This window comes from Nicotiana tomentosiformis, chromosome 12 (genome assembly GCF_000390325.3).
Source record: "Nicotiana tomentosiformis chromosome 12, ASM39032v3, whole genome shotgun sequence".
Taxonomy (NCBI): domain Eukaryota; kingdom Viridiplantae; phylum Streptophyta; class Magnoliopsida; order Solanales; family Solanaceae; genus Nicotiana; species Nicotiana tomentosiformis.
Genome location: NC_090823.1, coordinates 111,608,405 through 111,632,028, shown reverse-complemented (window position 1 = coordinate 111,632,028; position 23,624 = coordinate 111,608,405). Strand labels below are relative to the sequence as shown.

Genomic DNA, 23,624 nt, shown 5'->3' with positions numbered 1-23,624 from the left:
TTGAGGTTCCCTTTCTTTTTTCCTTTTCCAAATTACTCTACTCCACTTAAAATCAAAACCAACACCAAAACAAGCACTTCCTACATGATTAAATATATCCACACGAGGCCACATCTTTGTAGGGATTAGGGGTGTACATGGGTCGGGTTGGTTCAGATTTTTTAATTATCAAACCAAATTAATTGTATCGAGTTATTAAATCTAAATACCAAACCAAATCAATAAAAGTCGGGTTTTTTAATCTCGATTTTTCTTGGGTTTTTCGGATTTTCTTTCCATAAAGTCTTCATAGCATAAAACTTAAAATTTGTGCTCCAAATATTTCTTTAATCCTAGTAAGACAGAACTATATACGGTATTTTTCAATAAAATAACATAAATATAAGATGAGTCATGACATTGTACTAAAATATTCAACAATAAATATAATAAAATCGTATAAAATAAATATTATTAATAAGCCAATATTAAAACAAACGTAATTTAAAATTATGACTAATAAGTACTATTATTTACATGTAAGATTATTCAACTCAACATGTAAAATGTCACCATCTTTTCCCCATCCTGAGTGCATCATAGTAGGACCCCTAGGTCGCTTAGATTGCTCTTCATTAGCACTAGAGTCTGCAATAACCAAATATAAAAAAGAGAGTCATCCATAATTAGTAAAACTCAATTAATTCTTCTTTTTCTTCTTTTAAAAATTCACATATAAACACTCCATTAATACCAAGGGATTAGAATAATAGAGTGATAGAGGAAAAGCTGCCAGAAATGAATTCTTTCCTGGATAACGTATCTGCTAGACTATTAGATGCCTAAGCTAGATCCATTAAACATATCTTAGCGATAACGTTGGTGTGCTCACAATCTGTCTCATGTTTTCAATTTGTATATGAAGAGCTAAGTGTAATTGGCCAATGCACTGCAGAAGATAGCTTCTAATAGCAAAGCAGGTGCTACCTTCATAAGAACAGAATATAGGTGTCTCCACATTCATGATACTATTTGTATGTTTAAGTGGTGTTTCTGCTTCTGTGGGGGACTTATAAGTATATTGTTTTAGGAACAATGATAGAGATGAGTGGTCAAGGTACAAGTACTCTTGGTGGATTTGCTTGAATTGATATTTTATATTTAGGTCTACTTGGTTGCTTGGGAAAAAGTGTACAAATACACAAAGTGTAACTATTCAATAAAGATAAGATATTATACAGAATAAGTACCTAGGAAATTTTCTGTTTCATGTGAATCATTTCTTGATTTACCGGATCGGATAGCCTGTCCTTCATTTTGTGGCCAGTTTTAAGGTGGTTGAGGCATCGCCGCATCTCCCATTTGTTCTTCTTGTTGCTCCGAAAAATCAGGCAGAAGTATTTCTTGACTGGACTTTTTCTGTCTTTTTCTTGCCATCACAATAAAGTTGCTCAAAAACTATAGTTCCTGCAAAATTAAAAAATATTTTCTACTATCCAAACGGATAAAATAATATCAAACTAGCAAGCCAAACAAAAAGGTACATACGCATATGAGATTTAAACAACTAAAAAGCATAATAAGAAATCTCCATCTCGATGATCTATGTTTAATAACAATCTTTACTAAAATAGTGACAAAAATAATAAACGTAACTAAGATATGTCGTCTTCTTCATCATATGTTTCATTCCTTTCCAAAGTAAGTGGGTCAATTTTTATTCCCGGCACACCTTCTCTAACCCATTTAATATCCTCTTCATTTTTAAATATAGTATCATCTAGCTGTTGTTCGGGCCACAATTCTATGTGCTCTTCCATTTGCTCATTTGCTGGTTTGTTTTCACCTATATTATAAAAACCTCTTGGTTTAATTTCAACTATAATCTGCCATTCTTTTACCATTGGATGATGGACATAAAACACCTGTTGAGCTTGAGAAGCAAAAATGAAAAGTTCATTTGACGGGTGCTGCCTTTTGTAGAGTAGCTGAGAAAAATTAACAAGGGTAAATCCATAATTATCTTCCACAATAAGCCCCTTGTTGTTGTCCACCCATTCGCATCTAAATAGTATAAACTTGAGGTTTGCGGTATAATACAACTCAATTATGTCCGTGAGAATTCCATAAAAGGTGACTTCTACTAATATGGGATTCATGTCTCTTGCGCTTGCATAGCTCTGAGTGGCAGCCTTTACCATAACTCCACTATTTTGTGTTTTTAGCTTTGCATCACGAGACTTTTAGTATCTAACTCCATTATTTATATATCCGCTCATCCTTTTTGCTTGCTTTGATGGGCCAATAGCTAGATTTTGAATTTCTTCTGGTATTTGCTCACCTATCTTCTCAACCTATAAATAAGCAAGAACTAATTAAAAATTGATACTATAATATATATATATATATATATATATATATATATATATATATATATATATATATATATATATATATATATGTGTGTGTATGTGTGTATCTAAAAGTATTTTAGCTGGTTCACAATTACATATTTTCTAAACCATATGTGAAATTTTTCATTGTGAATCTGATCCACATCATGTCTTGATAGACGAGGATTTTGCTTCTTGATTTCTTTTATATGCTCACTGCAAAAGTAAAACACATAAAAACTTAATAAAAGAAACTATAAATATTATTACTTAATAATTAATTATAAAGCAGAATATTATTGAATACTTACTCGCGGTATGGCGTTATGGTAGCAGAATTAAATAAAACATATCGGTGTGCTTGGGCATGAGTAATGTCATCAAGCGTAAACCCGTAAATTTTAGTTGACTGACGACCCTCTTGATTTGGAATCTCATTATACAAACCATAATTTCTTAAAGGTCGATTTAACTTTGTCTCCACATCATGTAGATATCTTGAGCAGAATGTCATGCACTCTTCTATCCAATATCCCTCTGTAATTGAACCTTCTGGATGGCTTCTACTCCTCACATAATTTTTAAGAGTAAGCAAGTACCTAAAATAATAAATAATATTATAGTTCAATATAATAGTTCATAAGTACAATAAATAAGAATAATGAAACGGTACCTTTCAAATGCCCACATTGAACGGTATTGTGGAGGTCCACCAATCTTTGCTTCTTCAGCTAAATGGATGACTAGATATTCCATGATATCAAAAAAAAATGGAGGAAATATTCTCTACAAATGACAAAGAGTTATTGCAACTCGATCTTGGAGCTTTTCTAATTCACCTATGTTCATAACTGTTGAACAAATGCCCCTAAAAGAATTACTTAATTCTATCATTGGCTTAAGGACATTCATTGGAAGGAGACGTCGCAAAGCAATATGAAGGAGTTGTTGCATTAAAATATGGCAGTCATGACTCTTCAATTCATGCACAGTGCGTTGCTTAAGATCAACACAATGTGATAAATTTGATGGATATTGAAGCATATCCATCTGGTACTTGCACATCTCTTAAAACTTGTAAGAGCATATCTTTTTGTACATTGCTCAAAGTGAAACATGCCGGAAGTAGATAGTATTTGCCATTAGCTCTTTTTTTAGGGTGCAAAGCCTTTCGAATCCTCATCTCTTGTAAATCCAAACGAGAATTCAGATTGTCTTTTCCTTTTCTGTCAACATTTAGTAATGTCCAGAATATATTGTCAAACATATTCTTTTCAATATGCATTGTGTCAAGATTATGACGAATCATATTGTCTTTCCAGTAGTCTAACTTAAAAAATATGCTCTTTTTCTTCCATAAATATTGCAACATGGCATCGTCAACATCATCAGAATTCTTCCATTTTCTTTTCTTGGATTTGGCCGATAGATGTTTTCCGAATTTATTTTTAATACCTTTCAATTGCTTAAGAACTTCAATACCTGACAAACATTTAGGTGCTGCCTCTAACTCCTTAAAACCATCAAACGAAACTTTATCTTTTCGAAACTTGTGCCCATGGGATAACCAACGCATATGCGACATAAGCAATATTTTCGCCCATATTTCAATCTCAGAAATTTAGTCTTGGTCAGACAACATGGACAAGCATATCTAGTTTTCACACCATATCCTGATAAGTTACCTAGTGCTGGAAAATCACTGACTGTCCAAAGAAATGAAGCACGCATTTGAAACATATGATTCTTTGACGCATCATAAGTGTCAACACCAACCCACAATTCTTTTAACTCATCAATTAACGGTCGTAGATAGACATCAATATCGTTACCTGGTGCATGAGGGCCATCAATAATCATTGATAATATCATGTATGGTTGCTTTATGCACAACCAAGGTGGCAAGTTATATGGAACCAAGACAACTGGCCATGTGCTATGTGAGATAGACATAGACTTGAATGGATTAAATCCATCTGAAGCCAATCCAAGTCTAACATTTCGAGGATCTTGAGAAAAATCTTGATGCGATTCATCAAATTTTCTCCAAGCAATACTATCAGCAGGATACCGTATTACCCCGTCTTTAGTGCGACCTTCCGCATGCCATCTCATATCAGTAGATGTTTTAGATGACATGAATAATCTTTGAAGCCTCGGTATCAATGGGAAGTATCTAAACACCTTTGCTGGAATTTTTGAGGTTTCCAAACTACCAGATTCACCTACAAATTGTTTGTATCTTGGAGCTTTGCAAAACTTACAATCAGTTCGATCTTTTGTCTCACTCCAATGGATCATATAATCATTTGGACACGTATGTATTTTTTTGTATTCAAGTCCTAAATCTTTAATAATTCTTTTTGCATCATTAAAGGACTTAGGTAATATTTCAGGAAATACATCTTTTAACAACTCTAACAACATGGAAAATGAATTGTTACTCCACCCATTGAGACACTTTAAATGTAATAGACGAACAAGAAAAGAAAGAAGTGAATATTTGCTTCCAGGATATAATTCACGCTCAGCTTCTTTTAATAAGTTAAAAAACTTTTCAGTTTTCATATCAAATCCCACATTATGTTGATTTGACCCACCAAAACTATCACCACGAGTGTCCATATTAATAAAGTCACTAGTAGGAGGAACTCCAAAAGCATCATGCACCAAGCCTTGTATCTCATCACCTATATCTAATCTATCCACAGACATTGATGAAGATGATGTCTCACCATGAAAAATCCAATTAACGTAACTAGGTAGAAATCCATCAACCACAATATGTTCAACAATCAACTCTTTTGGGATAAATTTCATATTACGACACTTCCGACATGGACACAAGATTTCAGATGCATTAGGCCTATCTAATGAGGCAAAGTGAAGAAACCTTTTGACTCCATTCTTATATAGAGGATCATTCCTATTCAATATGTTTATCTAACTCTTATCCATTAAGAATAACCTATACATATAACAAAAAAATAAACTAAAAAAGAGTACTTATAGATAGAAACTAGAAAGAGTATATCACAGAATAAGAATATATATATTATAATTTATACTTTACTAATGACTATACAACTGTATTCATTTGGAGCATGGCAAAAAACATATCTAGTTTCCTTATTTTTTTCAAGAAAATCTTACAAACTAGTTCACTCTATCGCCACAATATTTAATATTTTATCATGACTAAGCATAATCAAACTATAGAATACCATAATTGACATCTTGAGTAAATATAACTTTTAAAAAATAAGTATCAAATTGATGTTTGATTGAACTTGATTTAGATCTATTTTAGATTGAACTAGTAAATGAGATCATACTAATCCAATCTTTTTAAATAGTACCATTATTTCTATACATAAAGTTTAAGCATTACAAACATACTTTGCAAGCAAACTTAAAGAGCTTAAAAACTAGGAAAGAAGAAACCTAGTAAGTATTTTTAGAACACAAAAATCACATATTTGAGATATGGAAAAAGCAAAACAAATTAAACAAATGCCCCAAAAAAATAAACTTTCTTCCATCCATCAATTTGTCAAACTCTGTCTCATCCCCAAATAAATTAGAGTTGCTTATAAAAATCTATGTCCATTGTGCTCGTTTATTATTTATCTGTTCTTTTATATATAAATCGATATACTATTTCTATGTTGGTCAAATAACCTACTCGACTCTCTTCTTTTATCATGTTAAAAAGACTAATATTCTTCAAAAATAAAATCTGAACAACTAAGAACAACAACAACAAACCCAGTATAATCCTACTAGTGAGGTTTGGGGAGGACAGTGTGTACGAAGATCTTACCCCTACCTAAAAGGTAGGGAGGTTGTTTTCGACAGACCCTCGGCTCAACGCAAGACATAACTATAATGAATAACCAATTAGTACTATTATTGAATAGGGAATCAACCCGCAAACTCAACAAAATGAACAAAGTATCCGATAATCAAGATACCAGAATCCAATTAAACTCTAAGCACAATCTATCACTAAATAATAAAATCTTTTGAAATGGATTAAACTATAATTACCCTAAAAAACCAAAACCAATCTAATAATCAATATCTAAAAGATATTTTGTATAAAATAACACAACTGTGTAGACAACAGAAACTTTTATTTGATAAAAAATAATATTAATATATTTATTAAAAACAGCAAAATGAGGTACTCCTCACAAAGATTAACACCAAACTTTCTCTCTCACACACACACACAATTGTAACGACCCGGCCGGTCGTTTCGAGAGTTATAACCCTGTTTTCCCCATTCCTATTTCTTTTTATGTCATTCAGCTATATTATGTTATATCGGGTTAGTTGGTTCAAGTCTGGAAGGAACTCGGGGTGAAACGAGACATTTAGTCTCATAATTAAAATTTTAAGTTAGAAAATAGACCGGATATGGACCTATATGTAAACGATCTCGGATTTAAATTTTGATGATTCCAATAGCTCCGTATGGTGATTTTGGGCTTAGGAGCATGTCCGAAATATTATTTGGAAGTCCGTAGAGGAATTAGGCTTGAAATGCCGAAAGTTTTATTTTGAGAAGTTTGACCGGGGGGTTGACTTTTTGATATAGGAGTCGGAATCCGATTCTAAAAATTGGAACACCTCTGTAATGTCATTTATGACTTGTGTGCAAAATTTGAGGCCAATCGAACGTGATTTGATAGGTTCCGGAGTTGTTTGTAGAAATTAGAAATTTTAAAGTTCATTAGGCTTGAATTGGGGTATAATTCAAGGTTTTAGCGTTGTTTGAGGTAATTTGAGGATTCAAATAAGTTCGTATGATGTTTTAGGATTTGTTGGTATATTTGGTTGAGGTCCCGAGGGCGTCGGGTGAGTTTCGGATAGTTAACGGATCAAAAATTAAACTAGAACAGATGCTGCAATTTCCTTTTGTTGGAAATTTGCTTCTGCCCAGCGATCGAACCCAACGATCGAGCCCAGCAATCGCCCAGCGATCAAGCCTGGAATCGAGGGCCACGATCGGAGACACGATCGAGCCCTGAATCGAGGGGCACGATCGAAGACATGATCGAGCCCAGGGTCGAGGGTCACGGTCGAAGGCCAGGATCAGAGGCATGATCGCAGGCCTAGGATCGAGAATCAGGATCGAGGGCCAGGATCGAGGCCCAGGATCGAGGGCCAAGATTGAGGGCCAAGATCGAGGGCCAGGATCGAGGACCTCTATCGAAGACCGAGGATGTCTAGGCGGAATTATTAATAAAATAGGGACTTCGTCACATTCGCCATTTTTGGCAAATTGGAGCTTGAGGAGAGCCGTTTTTGGTATATTTTGAAGGAAAAACTTGAGGTAAGTCCCTTGTTATCATTTGTACTCCAAAATATTAAATTATCATCGAATAATCCGGCTAGATTACATGATTTTGAAGTGTAAATCGGAGATTGGAACTTAGAAATTTAGAAATATGATTTATACATTTGAGGGTCGAGTTGAGGTCGGATTTTGGTAAAATTGGTATGGGTAGACTCGTGATTGAAAGGGATTTCGAATTTTATAATTTTTGTCGGGTTCCGAGATGTGGGCCACACAGGCAATTTTTGAGCCAATTTCGAGTTTTGGTCTAATTTTGAAGCTTTTCTTGAGGAATTCATTCCATTAGCATATATTTATGATATTATACTGATTGTGAATAGATTTGGAGCATTTGGAGGCCGAGTCCAGAGGCAAGAGCATTGCGGGGTAGAGATTTGACCGGTTTGAGGTAAGTAACGATTGTAAATCTAGTCCTGAGGGTATGAAACCCCAGATTTTGTATCATTCTACTATTTTTAGTAACACACATGCTAGGTGACGGGCGTGTGGGCGTGCACTGTTGGGGATTTGTGACTTGGTCCGCCCCGTAGCAACTGTAAAGTTTCATACTTTGTTGAAACCATTGATACTTATATGATTTAGAAAGATTTTTTGTAAATTGGGCTGAATGCCATGTTTGGGCCTTGCGCCAATGCTGTTTGGACCCTTAGGGGTTGTATCTTACCATCCTCTCATTATTTTCGATTGAAAATCTAGACTCAGTCATGGTTACACTTGTTTACCGCATAACTCCATTTTATGACTCTATTTTGATGCATATAAATGTTTTGGGCCGAATGCCTTGTTTTACTGAAATGCCCGAGTGGCTTGATTTGTGAGGATGAGTGTGGATCGGGGCTTCCCTCCTGCAGCATACTTATGACTGAGTGAGGCCGAGGGCCTGATTGGTGAGGATGAGTGTGGATCGGGGCTGCCCGCCTGCAGCATACTTTATTATTATCGCACGTGAGTTGTCCGTGCAGATTATAGCACTTGGGCTAAAGGAGCCCCTCCAGAGTCTGTACACACACCTAGTGAGCGCAGGTACCTACTGAGTTCGATTGCCGAGTGATGAGTGACTGGAAGGCATGAGTGACTGCGAGGTATGCCCGAGTGGCAAGAGTTATTGTGAGGTATGCCCGAGTGGCAAGAGTGACTGTGAGGTTTGCCCGAGGGGCTGTTTATGATTTCATCATTTTGCTCACCTTTGCATTGAGCCTTTGTTTGAAAAACTATTGGAAAAATGTCTTTAAATGATTTTTACTGGAACTGGGTTTAAACGAGATATTTGATTCAAATCCTGATTTTTAAAAGCATGTGGTATTTTACTGAGATTTCTTGGTATGAACGTTATATGCTTTACTTCTCGTCACTACTGCTCAGTCTTTATTTATTGTTGTTACTTACTGAGTTGGCGTACTCACGTTACTCCCTGCACCTTGTGTGCAGATCCAGGTGTGGCGGGACACGGTAGCGGTTATTGAGTGTTCTGGTTGCAGATTTTCTTGGAGATAGCAAGGTAGTTGTTTGGCGATCGCAGCCCCTGCCCTTCTCCCTCTTATCTTCCTCTAGTAGTATTTAGCTATTTTTTTCCAGGCTGAGTTAGCCTTGATATTGTTAGACAGATTATAGTAGATGCTCATGACTAGTGACACCCCGATGTCGGGCTTTTCTTTTCCGCACTTCTGTTTTTCTTTGATTTGAACTCTTTAAATGGAGGTTTTTATGTTAAATAACCTTGAAATTATCTTTGAAATAAAAATATCGTTTTGTTTTGAAAATGAGTCGGCTTGCCTAGTTTTACGATAGGCACCATCACGACAGGGGGATAGTTTTGGGTCGTGACAGATTGGTATCAGAGCCTAGGTTACATAGGTCTCACGAATCATGAGCGTGTTTAGTAGAGTGTTGCAGATCGGAACAGAGACGTCTGTACTTATCTTCAGGAGGCTGCAGAACCTTTAGGAAACTCCACATTCTTGAATTCTTGTCGTGCGAATCTGTTGATTCTAGTAACTGAACATCTGTTGTTTCATTCTCTCACAGATGGTGAGGACTCATGCTACCGGTCAGGAGGGCCAGCTACCAGTACCACCAGCCAGGGCCGCAAGAGGCCTAGACCGCGGTAGAGGACGTGGCAGGGGCAGAGGTGTAGCCCGTACAGCAGTTGGGGCAGTACCTACAAATCCACCGGTTGTCCCAGATCAGGACCAAGTTCCAGTTGTTGATGCACCAGCTCAGGCACCACATGTACCTATTGTGATTCCAAGCCTTCAAGAGGCCCTAGCTCAGATTGTGACAGCGTGTACTGGCTTTGCTCAAGCGGTCTCTATTTTGACGGCCGCAACCACTTCTCAGGACAGGGGAGGCACTCAGACTCCCATCATTCGCACACCCGAGCAGGTTATTCAGGGACTTCAGACACCAGAGGCACCACCAGCCCATCTGGTTGTTGTTGCTCAGGATTATGTATTTCCTGCTATGCCTGAGGATGATCAGCGTAGGTTGGAGAGGGTTGGGAGACTTCATCCACCACCTTTCAGTGGCACAGAGAGAGAGGACGCTCAGGACTTTTTGGACAGGTGTAAGAGGATACTCCGTACTACTGGTATTTTGGAGACTTGTGGGGTCTCGTTCACTACCTTTCAATTTTCTGGGGCTGCACTCAGATGGTGGGAGACTTACGAGAGGCGTAGGCCTGTTGGCGCAACACCCCTTACTTGGCAGCAGTTCTCCGTGGTCTTTTTGGAGAAGTTCGTGACTCGATCCCGCAGAGAGGAGCTGCGTAGACAGTTTGAGCGGCTACGCCAAGGTGATATGTCTGTGACGCACTATGAGATGCGGTTCTCCGAGTTGGCTTATCATGCTATCTGGTTGCACGGACAGAGAGAGGATCATGAGGTTTATTGATGTCCTCACTTATCAGCTACAGTTGCTCATGACTAGAGAACGAGTTTCGGGTGCTACCTTTGATGAGGTTGTCGACATTGCTCGGCAGATTGAGATGGTTCGCGGTCAGGATAGGGTTGAGCGGGAGGCCAAAAGGCCTCGTGGTCAGGGTGGATTCAGCGGTGCTCCTTTTGGGGGTCAATTCCAGCACGGTAGAGGTCATCATTTCAGACAGGCTCAGTCAGCTCGGCCATTTCATCGGGGTGCATCATCTGGCCAGGGTTCTCATAGTTCTCATCAGGGCCACTCATCACTTAGTGCCCTTCCAGTTCAGAGTTCGTCCCGTGCTCCACCTGTTCAGGGCTCTTCCATGCCAGGTTCTTCTACCAGTTATCCCGCTGCTAGGGGTTCCCTTCAGTCTCCGCCGCCAACACCATGGAGTTGGTTTGAGTGTGGGGAGCTTGGGAATATGTGGAGGCAGTGTCCTCGTCATCATGGAGGTCTATCTCAGCAGAGGAGTCAGCCTCCGATTACTGCCCCAGCTACCTCACCATCCGCCCAGTCAGCTCGGGGTGGAGGTCAGTCAGCTAGGGGTCGCCCTAGAGGGGGAGGCAGATTAGGGGGGTGGTCAGGTCCGTTTCCATGCTCTCCCTGCCAGACCAGATGCTATTGCTTCAAATGCTGTGATTACAGGTATTGTCTTAGTTTTCCACAGAGATGCCTCAGTATTATTTGACCCTGGTTCCACGTATTCATATGTGTCCTCGTATTTTGCCCATTTTCTAGATATGTCCCATGAGTCCTTAGTTTCATCTGTACATGTATCTACTCCTGTGGGCGATACTATTATTGTAGACCGCGTATATCGGTCATGTGTGGTGATTATTGGGGGTCTGGAGACCCGAGTAGTTCTATTGTTGATCAGTATGGTTGACTTTGATGTGATATTGGGTATGGATTAGTTATCTCCATGTCATGCTGTTCTAGATTATCACGCTAAGATGGTGACGTTGGCTATGCCGGGAATTCCGAGGGTTGAGTGGAGCGGTTCTATAGATTATGTACCAAGTAGGGTGATTTCATATTTTAAGGCTCAGCGCATGGTTGAGAAGGGTTGCCTATCTTATTTGGCTTTTGTGAGGGATGTTAGTGCAGAGACTCCTGTCATTTATTCTGTTCCGGTGGTACGTGATTTTTCGGATGTGTTTCCTGCAGACCTACCGGGCATGCCACCTAATAGAGATATTGACTTTGGTATTGATTTGGTGCCGGGCACTCAGCCCATTTCTATTCCACCGTATCGTATGGCACCGGCAGAGTTGAAGGAATTGAAAGAACAGCTTCAGGAACTCCTTGATAAGGGGTTTATTCGGCCTAGTGTGTCACCTTGGGGTGCACCGGTTCTATTTGTGAAAAAGAAGGATGGTTCCATGAGAATGTGTATTGATTACAGGCAGTTGAACAAGGTCACAGTCAAGAACAAGTATCCTTTGCCTCGTATTGATGATTTATTCGACCAGCTTCAAGGAGCGAGGGTGTTCTCCAAGATTGATTTGAGGTCCCGTTATCACCAGCTGAAGATTCGGGATTCAGATATTCTCAAGACAGCTTTCAGAACCCGATATGGCCATTATGAGTTTATGGTGATGTCTTTTGGGCTAACCAATGCCCCAGCAGCGTTCATGCATCTGATAAACAGTGTATTCCAGCCCTATTTGGACTCATTTGTCGTTGTATTCATTGACGACATCCTGGTGTACTCTCGTAGCCAGGAAGAGCACTCTCAGCATTTGAGGGTTGTATTGCAGAGATTGAAGGAGGAGAAGCTTTATGAAAAGTTCTCTAAATATGAGCTTTGGCTCAGTTCAGTAGCATTCTTGGGGCACGTGGTGTCCAGTGAGGGTATTCAGGTAGATTCGAAGAAGATAGAGGCGGTGCAGTGTTGGCCCAGACCGTCCTCAGCCATGGAGATTAGGAGCTTTCTTGGTTTGGCGGGTTACTACCGTCGCTTTGTGGAGGGATTTTCATCTATTGCATTGCCCTTGACCAAATTGACCCAAAAGGGTGCTCCATTCAGGTGGTCGGATGACTGTGAGGAGAGCTTTCAGAAGCTCAAGGCTGCTTTGACCACAGCTCCAGTGTTAGCTTTTCCATCAGCTTCAGGTTCTTACACCGTGTATTGTGATGCCTCAAGGATAGGCATTGGTTGTGTTTTGATGCAGGAGGGTAGGGTGATTGCCTATGCCTCGCGCCAGTTGAAGACCCATGAGAAGAACTATCCTATCCATGATCTTGAGTTAGTAGCCATTGTTCACGCCTTGAAGATTTGGCATCATTATTTGTATGGCGTTCATTGTGAGATCTATACTGATCACCGGAGTCTGTAGTATCTGTTAAAGCAGAAGGATCTTAATTTGCGTCAGTGGAGATGGTTGGAGCTTCTTAAGGACTATGATAACACTATCTTGTACCATCCGGGGAAGGCCAATGTAGTGGCCGATGCTTTGAGTCGCCGGGCAGAGAGTTTGGGGAGTTTAGACTATCTTCCAGCAGTGGAGAGACCTTTGGCATTAGATGTTCAGACCTTGGCAGGCCATCTTGTCAGATTGGATATTTCGGAGCCTAGTTGGGTATTGGCTTGTGTGGTCTCCAGGTCTTCTCTTTATGACCGCATCAGGGAGCGTCAGCATGATGACCCTCACTTGCTCGTTCTTCAGGACAAGGTTCGGAGAGGTGATGCTAGGGATGTGACTATTGATGATGACGGGGTGCTAAGAATGCAGGGCCGGATATGTGTGCCTAATGTAGATGGGCTTCGAGAGATGATTCTTGAAGAGGCCCACAGCTCGCGGTATTCCATCCATCCGGGTGCCGCGAAGATATACCAGGATTTGAGGCAGCACTATTGGTGGAGGCGGATGAAGAAGGATATAGTTGAGTTTGTGGCTCGGTGTCTAAACTGTCAGCAGAGACCAGGTGGCTTGCTTCAGAGGTTAGAGATTCCAGAGTGGAAGTGGGAGCGGATCACTATGGACTTTGTAGTTGGGCTCCCACGGACTTCGAGGAAGTTCGACGCTATTTGGGTTATTGTGGATCGGCTGACCAAGTCCGTGCACTTCATTCCAATTGGTACTACTTACTCTTCAGAGCGGTTGGCTAAAATTTACATCCGAGAGATCGGTCGCCTGCATGGTGTCCCAGTTTCCATCATTTCAGATAGGGGTACTCAGTTCACATCGCAGTTTTGGAGGGCCGTGCAGCGAGAGTTGGGTACTCAGGTTGAGTTAAGCACAGCTTTTTACCCTCAGACGGACGGGCAGTCAGAGCGTACTATTCAGATATTGGAGGACATGTTGCGTTCTTGTGCCATTGATTTTGGGGGTTCATGGGACCAGTTTCTTCCACTCGCGGAGTTTGCATATAACAACAGTTATCAGTCGAGTATTCAGATGGCTCCATACGAGGCTTTGTATGGGAGGAGATGTAGATCTCCGGTTGGATGGTTTGAGCCGGGTGAGGCTAGGATCTTAGGTACAGACTTGGTCCAGGACGCATTAGATAAGGTGAATTTGATTTAGGAGTGGCTTCGCACGACGCAGTCTAGGCAGAAGAGCTACGCGGATAGGAAGGTTCGTGATGTGTCTTTTATGGTTGGGGAGAAGGTTTTGCTGAACGTATCACCCATGAAGGGTGTTATAAGGTTTGGGAAGAGGGGCAAGTTGAGCCCCCGGTTCATTGGGCCTTTTGAGGTTCTTCAGAGGATAGGAGAGGTCACTTATAAGCTTGCCTTGCCACCTAGCTTGTCGAGTGTGCATCCAGTGTTTCATGTTTCCATGCTCCGGAAGTATATTAGAGATCCGTCCCATGTATTGGATTTCAGCACGGTTCAGTTAGAGGGTGACATGACTTATGGTGACATGACTTATGATGCGGAGCCGGTGGCTATTTTGGATAGGCAGGTTCGAAGGTTGAGGTCAAAGAATATAGCTTCAGTGAAGGTGCAATGGAGAGGTCAGCCTGTGGAGGAGGCCACTTGGGAGGCCGAGCGGGAGATGCGGAGCAGATATCCACGCCTATTCGAGACTCCAGGTATGTTTCTAGACCCGTTTGAGGACGAACGGATGTTTAAGAGGGGGAGAATGTAACGACCCGGCCGGTCGTTTCGAGAGTTATAACCCTGTTTTCCCCATTCCTACTTCTTTTTGTGTCATTCAACTATATTATGTTATATCGGGTTAGTTGGTTCGAGTCTGGAAGGAACTCGGGGTGAAACGAGACACTTAGTCTCATAATTGAAATTTAAAGTTAGAAAATAGATCGGATATGGACCTATATGTAAACGACCTCGGATTTGAATTTTGATGATTCCAATAGCTCTGTATGGTGATTTTGGGCTTAGGAGAGTGTCCGGAATATTATTTGGAAGTCCGTAGAGGAATTAGGCTTGAAATGCCGAAAGTTTTATTTTGAGAAGTTTGACCGGGGGGTTGACTTTTTGATATAGGAGTCAGAATCCGATTCTAAAAATTGGAACACCTCTGTCATGTCATTTATGACTTGTGTGCAAAATTTGAGGTAAATCGAACGTGATTTGATAGGTTCCGGAGTTGTTTGTAGAAATTAGAAATTTTAAAGTTCATTAGGCTTGAATTGGGGTGTAATTCAAGGTTTTAGCGATGTTTGAGATGATTTGAGGATTCAACTAAGTTCGTATAATGTTTTAGGATTTTTTGGTATATTTGGTTGAGGTCCCGAGGGCCTCGGGTGAGTTTCAGATAGTTAACAAAAATTGAACTAGAACAGCTGCTGCAATTTTCTTCTATTGGAAATTTTCTTCTGCCCAGCGATCGAACCCAGCGATCGAACCCAACAATCTCCCAGCGATCGAGCCTGGAATCGAGGGCCATGATCGGAGACACGATCGAGCCCAAAATAGAGGGGCACGATCGAAGACATGATCGAGCCCAGGGTCGAGGGTCACGGTCGAAGGCCAGGATCGGAGGCATGATCGAAGGCCTAGGACCGAGAATCAGGATCGAAGGCCCAGGATCGAGGCCCAGGATCGAAGACCGAGGATGTCTGGGCAGAATTATAAAAAACAGGGACTTCGTCACATTCGCCATTTTTGGCAAATTGGAGCTTGAGGAGAGCCGGGTTTTGGTATATTTTCAATGAAAAACTTGAGGTAAGTCCCTTGTTATCATTTCTACTCCAAAATATTGAATTATCATCGAATAATCCGGCTAGATTATATGATTTTGAAGTGTAAATCGGAGATTGGAACTTAGAAATTTGGAAATAAGATTTATACATTTGAGGGTCGATTTGAGGTCGGATTTTGGTAAAATTGGTATGGGTAGACTCGTGATTGAAAGGGCTTTTGAATTTTATAACTTTTGTCGGGTTCTGACAATTTTTGTCCCAATTTCGGGTTTTGGTCTAATTTTGAAGCTTTTCTTGTGGAATTCATTCCATTAGCGTATATTGATGGTATTATACTGATTGTGAATAGATTTGGAGCATTTAGAGGCCGAGTCCAGAGGCAAGAGCATTGCGGGGTAGAGATTTGACTGGTTTGAGGTAAGTAACGATTGTAAATCTAGTCCTGAGGGTATGAAATCTTGGATTTTGAATCATTCTACTATTTTTAGTGACGCACATGCTAGGTGACGGGCGTGTGGGCGTGCACTGTTGGGGATTTGTGACTTGGTCCGCCCCGTAGCAACTGTAAAGTTGCATATTTTGTTGAAACCATTGATACTTATATGATTTAGAAAGATATTTTGTAAATTGGGCTGAATGCCATGTTTGGGCCTTGCGCCAATGCTGTTTGGACCCTTAGGGCTGTCTCTTACCATCCTCTCATTATTTTCGCTTGAAAATCTATACTCAGTCATGGTTACACTTGTTTACCACAGAACTCCGTTTTATGACTCTATTTTGATGCATATAAATGTTTTGGGCCGAATGCCCTGTTTTACTGAAATGCCCGAGTGGCTTGATTTGTGAGGATGAGTGTGGATCGGGGCTGCCCGCCTGCAGTATACTTATGACTGAGTGAGGCCGAGGGCCTGATTGGTAAGGATGAGTGTGGATCGGGGTTTCCCGCCTGCAACATACTTTATTATTATCGCACGTGAGTTGTTCGTGTAGATTATAGCGCTTGGGCTGAAGGAGCTCCTCCGGAGTCTGTACACACCCCCAGTGAGAGTAGGTACCTACTGAGTGCGAGTGCCGAGTGCTGAGTGACTGGGAGGCATGAGTGACTGCGAGGTATGCCCGAGTGGCAAGAGTGATTGTGAGGTATGCCCGAGTGGCAAGAGTGACTTGCCCGAGGGGTTGTTTATGATTTCATCATTTTGCTCACCTTTGCATTGAGCCTTTGTTTGAAAAACTGTTGGAAAAATGTCTTTAAATGATTTTTACTGGAACTGAGTTTAAACGAGATATTTGATTCAAATCCTGATTTTTAAAAGCATGTGGTATTTTATTGAGATTTCCTAATATGAACGTTATATGCTTTACTTCTCGTCACTACTGCTCAATTTTTATTTATTGTTTTTACTTACTGAGTTGGCGTACCCACGTTACTCCCTGCACCTTGTGTGCAGATCCAGGTGTGGCTGGACACGGTAACGATTATTGAGTGTTCTGGTTGCAGATTTTCTTGGAGATAGCAAGGTAGTTGTTTGGCGATCGCAGTCCCTGCTCTTCTCCCTCTTATCTTCCTCTAGTAGTATTTAGCTATTTTTTTCCAGGCTGAGTTAGCCTTGATATTGTTAGACAGATTATAGTAGATGCTCATGACTAGTGACACCCCGATGTCGGGCTTTTCTTTTCCGCACTTCTATTTTTCTTTGATTTGAACTCTTTAAATATAGGTTTTTATGTTAAATAACCTTGAAATTATCTTTGAAATGAAAATATCATTTTGTTTTGGAAATGAGTCGGCTTGCCTAGTTCCACGATAGGCGCCATCACGACAGGGGGTTTGTTTTGGGTCGTGACAACAATAAATGCAAGATCCAATTTTTTCAACCAAAGCAGACAACAAAAAGAATAACCAATTAGTTACTATACAATAATCAACCCTTTAATCACCAAGAAACCAATAATCTAATTGAACTCTAAGCATAATCTACCACTAAATAATGAAAATCTTATATCCAGCTTTATAAATGTACTAAACAACAAACACCCAGAAACACACCAAAAAAATCAAAATCAATCTACCAATCAATACCTAAAAGAGAAAATTGTTAACCCAAATCCGAACAATTAAGAAAAAGAAAGAAATTTGTTAACCCAAATCCGAACAACTAAGAAAAAGAAAGATATCTGTTAACTAAATTGGGTACCTTGAATTTGTAGAAAATAAGCTTTGTGAATCTCAGCAGCAAAAGCCTCAGCAGCAGCAAAATCCTCAGCGATTTTCGTCTCCAAGTATCTATTATAGCACAGTGGAATGCAAAAAATTAGGTTTTTTTTGTAGAATTCTAACTAAGTAAAGGAAAACTATATTTTTTAGAATTGGGAGGAGGGAAGCAAAATTCTTACCGCCAAAATTTTTTCCTTCTAAATCTCCAATACTCTCCATACATAGCTCCTTTTGAGTCTTGGGGTGGAGGGAGCGGACTTGAGAAATTTTGGCGAAACCCAATTTGAGATTTTGAGCCAAAATTAATTTTAGATTGAGAGAAGAGAGGGGATGGGTCCTGAGGTGCTTCTAAGGGCGCTACGGCTAAGTGCTAACATATGTTTCTCAATTGTAGTCTACCATAAATGTTGGTTCCTTGATTTCATATATATTTTTATTTTATTTTAAATATTTCATCTTTAAATCCAATATCTAACAAGTAGTAATAATAATAATATATATTTTGAATAAACATTGATATTTTAATTAAAAGCTTAAATCGGCAGAATGTTTTAAAAGGCGGGGCATATGACGTGGGCATTTCACTTAATATCGGGCGAGTCGTAAGTGTAACGACCCAATCGATCGTTTTGACTTTTAGAACCCCGTTTACTTAAATAAAACTTTCCGAATATATTTTTAATGATTTATGACTTGCGGGGATTGTTGGTTCGGGATTTGGGTGTGTTTGGGTTGAAATCGGAACACTTGGTTCCTTAAGTTAACCTTAAAAGGCCAAGTATGACTTGGGTCAACATTTTGAGAAAACAACCTCGGAATCGGGATTTGACGGTTCCAATAAGTTCGTATGATGATTTAGGACTTGGGCGTATGTTCGAATCGAGTTTTGGATAACCCAGGAGTGTTTTGACGCTTAATAGTGAAAATTAACTATTTGAAGGTTTAAAGTTCTTTAAAATTGATTTGGAGTAGGTTTTTGAGTAATTGAAGTCCGTTTGGAATTTCGAGTTTGGGAATAGTTCCGTATAGTGATTTAAGACTTGCACGCAAATTTTTAAATAAATTGCGTGATTTAAATAAATTGTTAAAAGAAATTATTCATCCTCTCGAATTTATCTTATAATAAACATACTCTCATTCTCGGAGGTACATAAGAAAAATGTCCTCCTTTCTTGTGGAGCGGGCTGAACGCCTCGGCATGATAGATGCATCTATGGATCGTGTCGCACGCCCCTCGACAGTGTACATGACATCTGGATCGGGTCGTACGTCCTCGGCAGAAATCGTGCTTAATAATAATAATTACACGATACCTTAATAGTTTATTTCAGCTTGCAAAGCTAATTGATAAATTAAAAATCTTTGGAATTTAATGAATTATTATTCCTGCTTGTTAAGGAATTAATGTTATTCCTATAAATGAGACTAATTGATAAATTAATTTTTTTTTATTGAAATTGAATTGCAACTTGTAAAGCTATTTGATAAATTGGAAGTTTTATTGAAATTGCATGATTTAAATAAATAAATTGGAAAAATTATTGTGTTTGAAGGATTTTTATTATTTCTGCTAATTGAATAAAATTATTGTTAACTCGTGAACCATGCTGATTTGAATAATTATAATTTATTCCAATTATTATTATTGACCCATAGTGAGTGTCAAAGTCGGCTATCTCGTCTCTACCACTTCGAGATTAGGCTTGATATTTACTGGGTACACGTTGTTTTCGTACTCATACTACACTTGCTGCACATTTTATTGTGCAGGTACATATATGTATAGCGGCCTTGTGGGCGCAGAGGTGTGGTTAATAGTTGTGGGGACATAGGTGAACTGCATTCTATATTATGATCCGCAGCTAACAGAGTCTCCTTCAGAGTTATTATATTTTCCTGTCTAATTTGTATTCTGGACAGATGCTGTATTTTATTTTAATTCTCTAGTAAATGCTCATGCACTTGTAACACCGGATTTTGGGAATGGTTGTGAATTATTTAGAAATTTAGTTGCTAAAAATATTTATCATTTACTCTATGAGTTTTATCTTTACTATTTCATTGAAGAAATTTTTATTTCAAAAATACTAAAATGGGTAATTAAGTTAATTGATTATAGTTGGCTTGCCTGACAGTGGTGTCCAGCACCATCACGGCCTTTTTGAATTTTGGGTCGTGAAAGTAAGTCTCATGAATCTTTAAATTTTTAAGTTCAAGAAATCAATATATCTCATCATATTGCAGCAGGAACATTGGGCATATATATATATATAAAAAAAACATAAAAATATAGAAAGTACATTAAAAGTTTATGAAAATCAAAGGATTAAGGAAACTCATAAAAAACCAAAATATCTAACATGTTTTACAAGTATAAACAAAGCAATAATGTTAAAATTGTTATCAAACTACATATTTGATTACTTCCCTAAAAGGCTAGAAGTTATAAATTATTATCAAACTACACATTTAATTACCTTCCTAAAAGTAATAATCAATAAACTTTATCAATATTATAATTCAAAATATTACTCCTTCAGAAATAAATACAAAGTATTAAAGTCTCTTTTGGTAGACAAAAAACTAAGAAATAAAAATCAATAGCGAGTGAAGGTTCGACTATCTATATATTCAGAGAAAATATTCAAATAATATTAACCCTCACGATGTTCTCACTTAGTAAATATACAATACTATGACTCGCTATTTGAGTTAAGATCATTCATTTGTTAATGTATTTTGAGGGTCAACACTATTAATTAGAAAATTTAACAGATGATTTACCTAATACTTATTGAGCGAGCACGAACGCTGAGCGATAGGCGTGTAAGGCGCATAATATTATGTTTGAGATGCATGTAAACCTCACAAATTAAGCCCTACACTTGAGCCGCTTCAAGGCATTCTGTAAATGCCTCGCCCAGGAGTTAGTCCTGGACGAGCCTTTTAAAATATTAAGCAACAAGAAGAGAAATATTCTATATTGTAGGTAATTATCACAATATTTTAACAAATTAAATATTAAATATAAAGGGTGTGATATTTTATTAAATATAAAGAATGATTTAAAATTTAGAAAATATAGAGAAATTTTCAATTGTAGATGTAAATGTTCGTGATTACCGACAAATAATATGACATTTAAAGTAAGGTCATATTTTTTTGTCATTTGTATCAAAAATATTTTTACAACATTTGATATAAGTGTCGTATTTTTACTACAGTTTGGACCAAATGTCATTATTTTTATGATATTTTATACCAAATGTCGTCCTTTTTACGACATTTTGTATCAAATATCTAATTTTTACGATATTTTGTAGCAAATGTCATACTTTTTACGACATTTCTTAAAAAATGTCATTACGTTGACGACATTTTGTATCAAATGTCATCGTTTTTATGATATTTCCTATCAAATGTCATTTTTTTACGACATTTAATATCAAATGTCATTGTTTCTACGACAATTAATATTAAATGTCGTAGTTTTTATGATATTTTGTCATAAATATCAAAAAAAAGAAAATTTTCCGACATTTATTTCAATAGTCACTAAATAAATGTCGTCGTATCCTCAATTTCTTGTAGTGACCGATTCTACTAGCTCTACGTGGAAATTAATCCACTACTAGCGAAGCACTAACTTGAGGTTCCCTTTTCCTTTTCCAAATTACTCTACTCCGATTCACTTAAAATCAAAACCAACACCAAAAAAGCACTTCCTACATGATTAAATATATCCACACGAGGCTACATCTTTGTAGGGATTAAGAGTGTGCATGGGTCGGGTTGATTCAGAATTTTTAATTACCAAACTAAACTAATTGTATCGGGTTATTAAATTTAAATACCAAACCAAACCAATAAAAGTCGAATTTTTTAATTTCGGATTTCTATGGTTTTTCTAGTATTTTTCGAGTTTTTTTTCCATAAAGTCTTCATAGAATAAAACGTAAAATTTGGGCTCCAAATATTTCTTTAATCCTAAAAAGACAGAAATATGTAAGGTATTTTCAATAAAATAACATAAATATGAGATGAGTCATGGCATTGTACTAAAATATTTAACAATAAATATAATAAAATCACATAAAATAAATATTATTAATATGCCATAATGAAAACAAACGTAATTTAAAATTATGACTAACCACTAAAAGAAAAATAAGTTATACATTTTATTAATTATAGTTTGCAAAAATACTTTTTGACTAAAAGCATTTTTCTAAATAAACCGTGTTTGATAATTTGGCCAAACAAACTCTTAACCAAATGCAATGCGGAGAAAATAATCCCCGTTGAATACAAAAGAATATGATCTACGTGCTTATTACAACAATTGATATACTCCACCTATATATGAGCTACGAGCTATCAAACAGAATAACTCCACAAGGACACCTCAACATCACTTTCCATATCATCATCCAGCTGAAACAACTCCCTAAACAGCAAGGATTTGGTGATAACAAACTCCTTTCTTCCATGTATGCCTGCCATTCTTGCGTCCCTAGCATTCCCACTTCACTGCATGAGTTGCTATACAAAACATTTTCTGCAGTCACAATATTCTGCGTGCAATTATACGCTGCGTTCTCTTCTTGTGATGCCACCTTCATTTCCTCATTGCCATTGCCAGTATTAGCGGCTCCTCTAGAATTAACATCAGCTTCCTCTCCTGGCCAGAACGCCTCTGCTGCTTTTGCAGCTGCTTGGCGCAAGTCCTTGGGATCCTTTGATGCCGGCACTTGCAACCGCCAAGCGGAGTCTGCGAAGTTTAAAGTGGCCAGCTGTCCTCTAAGTGCCAATGCAGCTACGTCATGAGCGCGCAGCCATTTCTGCGGTTGGGTAACTTCCCAACCATATTCGCTTCTGTTTGCTGGGCTCGCGCAGTTCGCAAACCCACTTGTCGTTGTTCCTCCTTCTCACTCCCCTGTACACTGGGTGCCGAGTTTCTTTGAACTTCTTCCTTCCCGCTCGCTTCTTGGGTTTCCTCAACGCTAATATATTGATATGTTCTTCATCGGAAACTGCCACTCTAATTGAAGTGCTTGAATTATTCATTACTTAATAAGGCGCCAAATTGTTGAGTTTCTTGTAATTATTTGTGGTATGTGCTAAGTAGTACTGCTGAAGCTTTTAGGGTGTACGTTAAATCTAAAGTGTTTTTATAGATTTGGATTATGAGGAGAGAAGAAGGAAATCACGTGGATACATGGACACGCACACGGAAAATGTTTTATTTGTTGTGGGGCCTGCTTGACTGTTTCAATAAATGGATCTTTACGGATTAAAAACCCACGTTGCAGTGATTGGATATAGTAGAAGAATGAGTCTTCTTATTCGTTTCTAATTTGGTTTGAGGAAATCAAGGTTTGGTCCACGTGTGGAACACATATATGTAAACACTAGTTTAAAATGATCAAAATGGTCCCAAATGTATGTGCTTTGGATTCATTTGGTCCTCATATATAACACCTAAGGAAAATGTCTTTAATATATCATAAAAGCTTATCATTTTGGTTTTTAGCCCTAAAAAATGATGACATCCAGTAATAATCTGTCAAAATGAACGGAAGCTCAACCCACGTGAGTACAAAAATGCCCCTTCTTGTCTGACTTTGTTTTCTTTCATCTT

The 23,624-nt window shown here is 38.5% G+C and overlaps 2 protein-coding genes across 5 annotated transcripts; both read right to left on the bottom strand.

The window, feature by feature from the left end:
• Positions 1 to 426: 426 nt before the first annotated feature.
• LOC104095075 (uncharacterized) lies at positions 427 to 18,356 on the bottom strand. 4 transcript variants are annotated; one of them, XM_070191602.1, is made up of 6 exons: positions 18,163 to 18,356; positions 17,964 to 18,052; positions 3,046 to 4,204; positions 2,684 to 2,971; positions 2,489 to 2,588; positions 1,085 to 2,333 (listed from the first exon to the last, which is right to left on the bottom strand). In XM_070191602.1, the coding sequence occupies exons 3-6, from the start codon at positions 3,126 to 3,128 to the stop codon at positions 2,223 to 2,225; spliced, it is 582 nt and encodes a 193-aa protein (XP_070047703.1). In that variant the 5' UTR covers positions 3,129 to 4,204; positions 17,964 to 18,052; positions 18,163 to 18,356; the 3' UTR covers positions 1,085 to 2,222. The 4 variants fall into 3 exon arrangements, 2 of the variants coding, with proteins under 2 accessions (XP_070047703.1, XP_070047702.1); XR_011412599.1 differs by lacking the exons at positions 17,964 to 18,052; positions 18,163 to 18,356 and adding an exon at positions 427 to 627 and having other exon boundaries at positions 1,230 to 2,333; positions 3,046 to 11,920; XR_011412598.1 differs by lacking the exons at positions 17,964 to 18,052; positions 18,163 to 18,356 and having other exon boundaries at positions 3,046 to 11,920.
• A 3,994-nt stretch (positions 18,357 to 22,350) lies between these two features.
• Positions 22,351 to 23,050, bottom strand: LOC104101516 (dehydration-responsive element-binding protein 1F-like). Its single transcript, XM_070191155.1, has 2 exons — positions 22,889 to 23,050; positions 22,351 to 22,824 (listed from the first exon to the last, which is right to left on the bottom strand). The coding sequence occupies exons 1-2, from the start codon at positions 23,048 to 23,050 to the stop codon at positions 22,351 to 22,353; spliced, it is 636 nt and encodes a 211-aa protein (XP_070047256.1).
• Positions 23,051 to 23,624: the final 574 nt, after the last annotated feature.